This window comes from Coregonus clupeaformis, chromosome 16 (assembly GCF_020615455.1).
Source record: "Coregonus clupeaformis isolate EN_2021a chromosome 16, ASM2061545v1, whole genome shotgun sequence".
Lineage (NCBI taxonomy): Eukaryota > Metazoa > Chordata > Actinopteri > Salmoniformes > Salmonidae > Coregonus > Coregonus clupeaformis.
Genome location: NC_059207.1, coordinates 5,182,643 through 5,195,711, shown reverse-complemented (window position 1 = coordinate 5,195,711; position 13,069 = coordinate 5,182,643). Strand labels below are relative to the sequence as shown.

The following is a 13,069-nucleotide window of genomic DNA, read 5'->3' as shown; positions in this document are numbered from 1 at the left end:
GTGTGTTCTAGGATACACCTCTCTGTGTGTTCTAGTGGGTTCTAGGATACACCTCTCTGTGTGTTGTAGTGGGTTCTAGGATACACCTCTCTGTGTGTTCTAGTGGGTTCTAGGATACACCTCTCTGTGTGTTCTAGTGGGTTCTAGGATACACCTCTCTGTGTGTTCTAGTGGGTTCTAGGATACACCTCTCTGTGTGTTCTAGTGGGTTCTAGGATACACCTCTCTGTGGGTTCTAGGTCTCCAGGGATACACCTCCCTGTGGGTTTTAGGTCTCCAGGGATACACCTCCCTGTGGGTTTTAGGTCTCCAGGGATACACCTCTCTGTGGGTTTTAGGTCTCCAGGGATACACCTCCCTGTGGGTTTTAGGTCTCCAGGGATACACCTCTCTGTGGGTTTTAGGTCTCCAGGGATACACCTCTCTGTGGGTTTTAGGTCTCCAGGGATACACCTCCCTGTGGGTTTTAGGTCTCCAGGGATACACCTCCCTGTGGGTTTTAGGTCTCCAGGGATACACCTCTCTGTGGGTTTTAGGTCTCCAGGGATACACCTCCCTGTGGGTTTTAGGTCTCCAGGGATACACCTCTCTGTGGGTTTTAGGTCTCCAGGGATACACCTCTCTGTGGGTTTTAGGTCTCCAGGGATACACCTCTCTGTGGGTTTTAGGTCTCCAGGGATACACCTCCCTGTGGGTTTTAGGTCTCCAGGGATACACCTCTCTGTGGGTTTTAGGTCTCCAGGGATACACCTCTCTGTGGGTTTTAGGTCTCCAGGGATACACCTCCCTGTGGGTTTTAGGTCTCCAGGGATACACCTCCCTGTGGGTTTTAGGTCTCCAGGGATACACCTCCCTGTGGGTTTTAGGTCTCCAGGGATACACCTCTCTGTGGGTTTTAGGTCTCCAGGGATACACCTCTCTGTGCTCTAGTGGGTTTAAGGTGTTCTAGATGTTAGGGTTCTGAATATCTCGCTGTTCTAGGTGTTAGGGTTCTGAATATCTCTCTGTTCTAGGTGTTAGGGTTCTGTTCATCTTAGGGCTGGGCGATATGGCCTAAAAATCATATCTTGATATTTTTTCAAGACTTATTGGCGATTCATGATATATATCTACATTTGTTTTCTCTAAATAAGCTTTGTTGTACAATTTAAAGGTCAAATACTCTGCATTTCAAACAGTCAGCAATAAGCTAATGAATTCAAGACTTGTGAAGTTATACCCAGGCTAAATATAAGCTTTCCACAACCATAAGACACACTAATAATTGAAGTATTTTATCAAAATAGTTTAACCAGCTTTTTTTGTTGTTGCAAAAATCTCTGATTTGTCTTTCAAGTCTGTCTATGAAAAGGTCCTCTTTTGTTACAAATGTAACTAGAACCATGAATAAACACATTCAGTAATAATGACTAACGTCTTGTAGCAGGCATTAGGCTGTAGAACATTAACATAGGCCTCATCAACAATCTCTCCAGCCCACGTGCTAGTGATTAGCCAGCTAGTCCTCATATTTCAAGTTTAGCCAACGTGGATCTATTTGCTAGCTAACAAGGTAGAACAGTTAAATTGTTATGAACACACCCTCCTGTCTGTCTCCAGCTGTTTGAACAGCATGTTAGCCTGTCCTTCTGTCTGTCTCCAGCTGTTAGCCTGTCCTTCTGTCTGTCTCCAGCTGTTTGAACAGCGTGTTAGCCTGTCCTTCTGTCTGTCTCCAGCTGTTTGGACAGCGTGTTAGCCTGTCCTTCTGTCTGTCTCCAGCTGTTTGAACAGCGTGTTAGCCTGTCCTTCTGTCTGTCTCCAGCTGTTTGAACAGCGTGTTAGCCTGTCCTTCTGTCTGTCTCCAGCTGTTTGAACAGCGTGTTAGCCTGTCCTTCTGTCTGTCTCCAGCTGTTTGAACAGCATGTTAGCCTGTCCTTCTGTCTGTCTCCAGCTGTTTGGACAGCGTGTTAGCCTGTCCTTCTGTCCTTCTCCAGCTGTTTGGACAGCGTGTTAGCCTGTCCTTCTGTCTGTCTCCAGCTGTTTGGACAGCGTGTTAGCCTGTCCTTCTGTCTGTCTCCAGCTGTTTGGACAGCGTGTTAGCCTGTCCTTCTGTCCTTCTCCAGCTGTTTGAACAGCGTGTTAGCCTGTCCTTCTGTCCGTCTCCAGCTGTTTGAACAGCATGTTAGCCTGTCCTTCTGTCTGTCTCCAGCTGTTTGAACAGCGTGTTAGCCTGTCCTTCTGTCTGTCTCCAGCTGTTTGAACAGCGTGTTAGCCTGTCCTTCTGTCTGTCTCCAGCTGTTTGAACAGCATGTTAGCCTGTCCTTCTGTCCTTCAGCTGTTTGAACAGCATGTTAGCCTGTCCTTCTGTCCTTCTCCAGCTGTTTGAACAGCATGTTAGCCTGTCCTTCTGTCCTTCTCCAGCTGTTTGAACAGCGTGTTAGCCTGTCCTTCTGTCCGTCTCCAGCTGTTTGAAAGCATGTTAGCCTGTCCACTTTGTTCAGATGTTGAAATCAAGTGGCCTACCTTATTTCTCAGAATGAGAACGACTTGCCAATTCTTTATATAATTGTGTTTTATGCTAACTGCACCTTTATAAAACACAGTCTAGACAGCTAGTATAACCGTCTGTGGCTAAAATGCTGCTAGCGGTACCTGGTACCACAATGCCGCGCGCGACAAACTGAGCATTCAGTTTCCAGAATCAATGGTCATTGATGCTCTCGTTTTAGTAGTGTCTGCTCTGCGCGCAATTTGACAAGTTGAGACACAAAAAGTTAACTTCTCCTCTATTACGGAAAGATAATGTGTTTTGGTGTCATTACGACCGATTCTGTTGGACCAAACCTCAAATGCAAATAGCGAGTTCAAACCGCTTGTCAGAGAGGAAGATGTGATCTGTCAACTTTGTTGGCGTGAGAGGCAGGGGGAGGGGCTTGTTGTGTGTGTAAACCATAGAGGAAGAGGCGAAGCAAGAGGTTTCACTCTCGCTAAAATTTGTCCAAAATAAGGCCGATGCGTTTCAATGGGCTTATTTTGGACCTAATCTTGTGGCCTCCCTTCCGGCCTTTGGGACAACGACTCCCATTGTTAGGGCGGAGACATGCATCTTGTCATTATATAGAGATCTCCGGTGTAAATGGGAAGGAGACGAGACCAAAAATACAACAGGAAAATAAGAGGACGTAAATGCTCATAAAAACCAGAAATAACCAAACCTCCATTCTGCGATACAGGCATTTGGAATATCGCACAAAAACATACATTTGAATTCATCAAATGAATTCGATATATCGCCCAGCCCTAGTTTATCTCTCTGTTCTAGGTGTTAGGGTTCTGAATATCTCTCTGTTCTAGGTGTTAGGGTTCTGAATATCTCTCTGTTCTAGGTGTTAGGGTTCTGAATATCTCTCTGTTCTAGGTTTTAGGGTTCTGAATATCTCTCTGTTCTAGGTTTTAGGGTTCTGTATGTATCTCTGTTCTAGGTGTTAGTGTTAGGGTTCTGAATATCTCTCTGTTCTAGGTTTTAGGGTTCTGAATATCTCTCTGTTCTAGGTGTTAGGGTTCTGTATATCTCTCTGTTCTAGGTGTTAGGGTTCTGAATATCTCTCTGTTCTAGGTGTTAGGGTTCTGTATATCTCTCTGTTCTAGATCCAGAGGTTAATGGGCGACCCCCACCTGAACAGGGCTGATTGTGCTTTCTAGTGGGTTCTAGGTGTTTAAAGGATAGTTAGCATTTTTTCCGCGTTATGTCTAAATCATCTATAAGTTGAGCTACCAAATCAATTTGAGATACATTTGGTTGCTAATAAGTACCATGACTTGCGTTGGATTTGTGGCACAAATTCTAAAACGGTAGCATTTGGAAACAGTGCCAGTGTTAGGGTTCTGTATATCTCTGTGTTCTAGGTGTTTAAGTGTTAGGGTTCTGTATATCTCTGTGTTCTAGGTGTTTAAGTGTTAGGGTTCTGTCTATCTCTGTGTTCTAGGTGTTTAAGTGTTAGGGTTCTGTCTATCTCTGTGTTCTAGGTGTTTAAGTGTTAGGGTTCTGTATATCTCTGTGTTCTAGGTGTTTAAGTGTTAGGGTTCTGTATATCTCTGTGTTCTAGGTGTTTAAGTGTTAGGGTTCTGTCTATCTCTGTGTTCTAGGTGTTTAAGTGTTAGGGTTCTGTATATCTGTGTGTTCTAGGTGTTTAAGTGTTAGGGTTCTGTATATCTCTGTGTTCTAGGTGTTTAAGTGTTAGGGTTCTGTCTATCTCTGTGTTCTAGGTGTTTAAGTGTTAGGGTTCTGTCTATCTCTGTGTTCTAGGTGTTTAAGTGTTAGGGTTCTGTCTATCTCTGTGTTCTAGGTGTTTAAGTGTTAGGGTTCTGTCTATCTCTGTGTTCTAGGTGTTTAAGTGTTAGGGTTCTGTCTATCTCTGTGTTCTAGGTGTTTAAGTGTTAGGGTTCTGTCTATCTCTGTGTTCTAGGTGTTTAAGTGTTAGGGTTCTGTCTGTGTTCTAAGTATTAAGGGATGTGGTTCTATGTTCTAGATCCTGAGGTTCATGGGCGACCCCCACCTGAACGGGGCTCAGGAGAACCTGTTTGGGAACTACATCATCCAGAGAGGACTGGCCAATCAGGGCCTGCGAGACGAGATCCTGGCTCAGCTGGCCAACCAGGTGTGGCGGAACCCTAACCATGACAACGCAGAGAGAGGCTGGCTGCTGCTGCTGGGGTGTGTCTGCTGCTTCCCCCCCTCCACCAGCCTGCACACACACCTACTGAAGTAAGGACACACACACACCTACTGAAGTAAGAACACACACACCTACTGAAGTAAGGACACACACACCTACTGAAGTAAGGACACACACACCTACTGAAGGACACACACACCTACTGAAGTAAGGACACACACACACCTACTGAAGTAAGGACACACACACACCTACTGAAGTAAGGACACACACACACCTACTGAAGTAAGGACACACACACCTACTGAAGTAAGGACACACACACACCTACTGAAGTAAGGACACACACACACCTACTGAAGTAAGGACACACACACACCTACTGAAGTAACACACACCCTACTGGACACACACACACCTACTGAAGTAAGGACACACACACCTACTGAAGACACACACACACCTACTGAAGCTGATAAGGCACACACACACCTACTGAAGTAAGGACACACACACACCTACTGAAGTAAGGACACACCTACTGAAGGACACACACCTACTGGAAGTAAGGACACACACACACCTACTGAAGTAAGGACACACACACACCTACTGAAGGACACACACACACCTACTGAAGTAAGGACACACACACACCTACTGAAGTAAGGACACACACACACCTACTGAAGTAAGGACACACACACACCTACTGAAGGACACACACACACCTACTGAAGTAAGGACACACACACACCTACTGAAGTAAGAACACACACACCTACTGAAGTAAGGACACACACACCTACTGAAGTAAGAACACACACACACCTACTGAAGTAAGGACACACACACACCTACTGAAGTAAGGACACACACACACCTACTGAAGTAAGGACACACACACCTACTGAAGTAAGGACACACACACACCTACTGAAGTAAGGACACACACACACCTACTGAAGTAGACACACACACACCTACTGAAGTAAGGACACACACACCTACTGAAGTAAGGACACACACACCTACTGAAGTAAGACACCACACCCCCACTGAAGTAAGGACACACACACACCTACTGAAGTAAGGACACACACACACCTACTGAAGTAAGGACACACACACCTACTGAAGTAAGGACACACACACACCTACTGAAGTAAGGACACACACACACCTACTGAAGTAAGGACACACACACACCTACTGAAGTAAGGACACACACACACCTACTGAAGTAAGGACACACACACACCTACTGAAGTAAGGACACACACACACCTACTGAAGTAAGACACACACACCTACTGGGAAGTAAGAACACACACACACCTACTGAAGTAAGGACACACACACCCTACTGAAGTAAGGACACACACACCTACTGAAGTAAGGACACACACACCCTACTGAAGTAAGGACACACACACACCTACTGAAGTAAGGACACACACACACCTACTGAAGTAAGGACACACACACACCTACTGAAGTAAGGACACACACACACCTACTGAAGTAAGAACACACACACACCTACTGAAGTAAGGACACACACACCTACTGAAGTAAGAACACACACACCTACTGAAGTAAGGACACACACACACCTACTGAAGTAAGGACACACACACCTACTGAAGGACACACACACACCTACTGAAGTAAGGACACACACACACCTACTGAAGTAAGGACACACACACACTACTGAAGTAAGGACACACACACCTACTGAAGTAAGGACACACACACACCTACTGAAGTAAGGACACACACACACCTACTGAAGTAAGGACACACACACACCTACTGAAGTAAGGACACACACACACCTACTGAAGTAAGGACACACACACACCTACTGAAGTAAGGACACACACACACCTACTGAAGTAAGGACACACACACACCTACTGAAGTAAGGACACACACACACCTACTGAAGTAAGGACACACACACACCTACTGAAGTAAGGACACACACACACCTACTGAAGTAAGGACACACACACACCTACTGAAGTAAGGACACACACACACCTACTGAAGTAAGACACACACACACCTACTGAAGTAAGGACACACACACACCTACTGAAGTAAGGCACACACACACCTACTGAAGTAAGGACACACACACCTACTGAAGTAAGGACACACACACACCTACTGAAGTAAGGACACACACACACCTACTGAAGTAAGGACACACACACACACCTACTGAAGTAAGGACACACACACACCTACTGAAGTAAGGACACACACACACCTACTGAAGTAAGGACACACACACACCTACTGAAGTAAGGACACACACACACCTACTGAAGGACACACACACACCTACTGAAGTAAGGACACACACACACCTACTGAAGTAAGGACACACACACACCTACTGAAGTAAGGACACACACACCTACTGAAGTAAGGACACACACACACCTACTGAAGTAAGGACACACACACCTACTGAAGTAAGGACACACACACACCTACTGAAGTAAGGACACACACACACCTACTGAAGTAAGGACACACACACACCTACTGAAGTAAGGACACACACACCCTACTGAAGTAAGGACACACACACACCTACTGAAGTAAGGACACACACACCTACTGAAGTAAGGACACACACACACCTACTGAAGTAAGGACACACACACACCTACTGAAGTAAGGACACACACACACCTACTGAAGTAAGGACACACACACACCTACTGAAGTAAGGACACACACACACCTACTGAAGTAAGGACACACACACACCTACTGAAGTAAGGACACACACACACCTACTGAAGTAAGGACACACACACACCTACTGAAGTAAGGACACACACACACCTACTGAAGTAAGGACACACACACCTACTGAAGTAAGACACACACACCTACTGAAGTAAGGACACACACACACCTACTGAAGTAAGACACACACCTACTGAAGTAAGGACACCACACCTACTGAAGTAAGGACACACACACACCTACTGAAGTAAGGACACACACACCTACTGAAGTAAGGACACACACACACCTACTGAAGTAAGGACACACACACACCTACTGAAGTAAGGAGACACACACACCTACTGAAGTAAGGACACACACACCTACTGAAGTAAGGACACACACACACCTACTGAAGTAAGACACACACACACCTACTGAAGTAAGGACACACACACACCTACTGAAGTAAGGACACACACACACCTACTGAAGTAAGGACACACACACACCTACTGAAGTAAGGACACACACACACCTACTGAAGTAAGGACACACACACACCTACTGAAGTAAGGACACACACACCCTACTGAAGTAAGGACACACACACACCTACTGAAGTAAGAACACACACACCTACTGAAGTAAGGACACACACACACCTACTGAAGTAAGGACACACACACACCTACTGAAGGACACACACACACCTACTGAAGAGGACACACACACCCTACTGAAGTAAGGACACACACACACCTACTGAAGTAAGGACACACACACACCTACTGAAGTAAGAACACACACACACCTACTGAAGTAAGAACACACACACACCTACTGAAGTAAGAACACACACACCTACTGAAGTAAGAACACACACACACCTACTGAAGTAAGGACACACACACCTACTGAAGTAAGGACACACACACACCTACTGAAGTAAGGACACACACACACCTACTGAAGTAAGGACACACACACACCTACTGAAGTAAGGACACACACACCTACTGAAGTAAGGACACACACACACCTACTGAAGTAAGGACACACACACACCTACTGAAGTAAGGACACACACACACCTACTGAAGTAAGAACACACACACACCTACTGAAGTAAGGACACACACACACCTACTGAAGTAAGGACACACACACACCTACTGAAGTAAGGACACACACACACCTACTGAAGTAAGGACACACACACCTACTGAAGTAAGGACACACACACACCTACTGAAGTAAGGACACACACACACCTACTGAAGTAAGGACACACACACACCTACTGAAGTAAGGACACACACACACCTACTGAAGTAAGGACACACACACACCTACTGAAGTAAGGACACACACACACCTACTGAAGTAAGGACACACACACACCTACTGAAGTAAGGACACACACACACCTACTGAAGTAAGGACACACACACACCTACTGAAGTAAGGACACACACACACCTACTGAAGTAAGGACACACACACACCTACTGAAGTAAGCACACACACACACCTACTGAAGTAAGGACACACACACACCTACTGAAGTAAGGACACACACACACCTACTGGAAGTAAGGACACACACACACCTACTGAAGTAAGGACACACACACCTACTGAAGTAAGGACACACACACACCTACTGAAGTAAGGACACACACACACCTACTGAAGTAAGGACACACACACACCTACTGAAGTAAGGACACACACACACCTACTGAAGTAAGGACACACACACACCTACTGAAGTAAGGACACACACACACCTACTGAAGGACACACACACACCTACTGAAGTAAGGACACACACACACCTACTGAAGTAAGGACACACACACACCTACTGAAGTAAGGACACACACACACCTACTGAAGTAAGGACACACACACACCTACTGAAGTAAGGACACACACACCCTACTGAAGTAAGGACACACACACCTACTGAAGTAAGGACACACACACACCTACTGAAGTAAGGACACACACACACCTACTGAAGTAAGGACACACACACACCTACTGAAGTAAGGACACACACACACCTACTGAAGTAAGGACACACACACACCTACTGAAGTAAGAACACACACACACCTACTGAAGTAAGGACACACACACCTACTGAAGTAAGACACACACACCTACTGAAGTAAGGACACACACACCCTACTGAAGCTACAGAGACACACACACCTACTGAAGTAAGGACACACACACACCTACTGAAGTAAGGACACACACACACCTACTGAAGTAAGGACACACACACACCTACTGAAGTAAGGACACACACACACCTACTGAAGTAAGGACACACACACACCTACTGAAGTAAGGACACACACACACCTACTGAAGTAAGGACACACACACACCTACTGAAGTAAGGACACACACACACCTACTGAAGTAAGGACACACACACACACTACTGAAGTAAGGACACACACACCTACTGAAGTAAGGACACACACACACCTACCGAAGTAAGACACACACACACCTACTGAAGTAAGGACACACACACCTACTGAAGTAAGGACACACACACACCTACTGAAGTAAGGACACACACACCTACTGAAGTAAGGACACACACACACCTACTGAAGTAAGGACACACACACACCTACTGAAGTAAGGACACACACACACCTACTGAAGGACACACACACACCTACTGAAGTAAGGACACACACACACCTACTGAAGTAAGGACACACACACACCTACTGAAGTAAGACACCTACTGAAGGACACACACACACCTACTGAAGTAAGGACACACACACACCTACTGAAGTAAGGACACACACACACCTACTGAAGTAAGGACACACACACACTACTGAAGTAAGGACACACACACACCTACTGAAGTAAGAACACACACACACCTACTGAAGTAAGGACACACACACACCTACTGAAGTAAGGACACACACACCTACTGAAGTAAGGACACACACACACCTACTGAAGTAAGGACACACACACACCTACTGAAGTAAGGACACACACACACCTACTGAAGTAAGGACACACACACACCTACTGAAGTAAGGACACACACACACCTACTGAAGTAAGGACACACACACACCTACTGAAGTAAGGACACACACACACCTACTGAAGTAAGGACACACACACACCTACTGAAGTAAGGACACACACCACCTACTGAAGTAAGGACACACACACACCTACTGAAGTAAGGACACACACACACCTACTGAAGTAAGGACACACACACACCTACTGAAGTAAGGACACACACACCTACTGAAGTAAGGACACACACACACCTACTGAAGTAAGGACACACACACACCTACTGAAGTAAGGACACACACACACCTACTGAAGTAAGGACACACACACACCTACTGAAGTAAGGACACACACACCTACTGAAGTAAGGACACACACACCTACTGAAGTAAGGACACACACACACCTACTGAAGTAAGGACACACACACACCTACTGAAGTAAGGACACACACACACCTACTGAAGTAAGGACACACACACACCTACTGAAGTAAGGACACACACACACCTACTGAAGTAAGGACACACACACCTACTGAAGTAAGGACACACACACACCTACTGAAGTAAGGACACACACACACCTACTGAAGTAAGGACACACACACACCTACTGAAGTAAGGACACACACACCTACTGAAGTAAGGACACACACACACCTACTGAAGTAAGGACACACACACCTACTGAAGTAAGACACACACACACCTACTGAAGTAAGGACACACACACACCTACTGAAGTAAGGACACACACACCTACTGAAGTAAGGACACACACACACCTACTGAAGTAAGGACACACACACACCTACTGAAGTAAGGACACACACACACCTACTGAAGTAAGGACACACACACACCTACTGAAGTAAGACACACACACACCTACTGAAGTAAGGACACACACACACCTACTGAAGTAAGGACACACACACACCTACTGAAGTAAGGACACACACACACCTACTGAAGTAAGGACACACACACACCTACTGAAGTAAGGACACACACACACCTACTGAAGTAAGGACACACACCACCTACTGAAGTAAGGACACACACACACCTACTGAAGTAAGGACACACACACCTACTGAAGTAAGGACACACACACACCTACTGAAGTAAGGACACACACACACCTACTGAAGTAAGGACACACACACACCTACTGAAGTAAGGACACACACACACCTACTGAAGTAAGGACACACACACACCTACTGAAGTAAGGACACACACACCTACTGAAGTAAGGACACACACACACCTACTGAAGTAAGGACACACACACACCTACTGAAGTAAGGACACACACACACCTACTGAAGTAAGGACACACACACACCTACTGAAGTAAGGACACACACACACCTACTGAAGTAAGGACACACACACACCTACTGAAGTAAGGACACACACACACCTACTGAAGTAAGGACACACACACACCTACTGAAGTAAGGACACACACACACCTACTGAAGTAAGGACACACACACACCTACTGAAGTAAGGACACACACACACCTACTGAAGTAAGGACACACACACACCTACTGAAGTAAGGACACACACACACTACTGAAGTAAGGACACACACACACCTACTGAAGTAAGGACACACACACACCTACTGAAGTAAGGACACACACACCTACTGAAGTAAGGACACACACACACCTACTGAAGTAAGGACACACACACACCTACTGAAGTAAGACACACACACACCTACTGAAGTAAGGACACACACACCTACTGAAGTAAGGACACACACACACCTACTGAAGTAAGGACACACACACACCTACTGAAGTAAGGACACACACACACCTACTGAAGTAAGGACACACACACACCTACTGAAGTAAGGACACACACACACCTACTGAAGTAAGGACACACACACACCTACTGAAGTAAGGACACACACACACCTACTGAAGTAAGGACACACACACACCTACTGAAGTAAGGACACACACACACCTACTGAAGTAAGGACACACACACACCTACTGAAGTAAGGACACACACACACCTACTGAAGTAAGGACACACACACACCTACTGAAGTAAGGACACACACACACCTACTGAAGTAAGGACACACACACACCTACTGAAGTAAGGACACACACACACCTACTGAAGTAAGGACACACACACACCTACTGAAGTAAGGACACACACACACCTACTGAAGTAAGGACACACACACACCTACTGAAGTAAGGACACACACACACCTACTGAAGTAAGGACACACACACACCTACTGAAGTAAGGACACACACACACCTACTGAAGTAAGAACACACACACACCTACTGAAGTAAGGACACACACACACCTACTGAAGTAAGGACACACACACACCTACTGAAGTAAGGACACACACACCTACTGAAGTAAGGACACACACACACCTACTGAAGTAAGGACACACACACACCTACTGAAGTAAGGACACACACACACCTACTGAAGTAAGGACACACACACACCTACTGAAGTAAGGACACACACACACCTACTGAAGTAAGGACACACACACACCTACTGAAG

At 45.7% G+C, this 13,069-nt stretch overlaps 1 protein-coding gene across 1 annotated transcript in view; it reads left to right on the top strand.

Annotated features, from left to right (window-relative positions):
* LOC121584265 (unconventional myosin-XV-like) overlaps positions 1–4,748 on the top strand; it is a 72,043-nt gene extending 67,295 nt beyond the window's left edge. The window contains exon 24 of the mRNA XM_045225890.1: positions 4,509–4,748. Coding sequence (XP_045081825.1) covers positions 4,509–4,748 — 240 coding nt within the window. The remainder of the gene's footprint in view (positions 1–4,508) is intronic.
* The last annotated feature ends 8,321 nt before the right edge of the window (positions 4,749–13,069 follow it).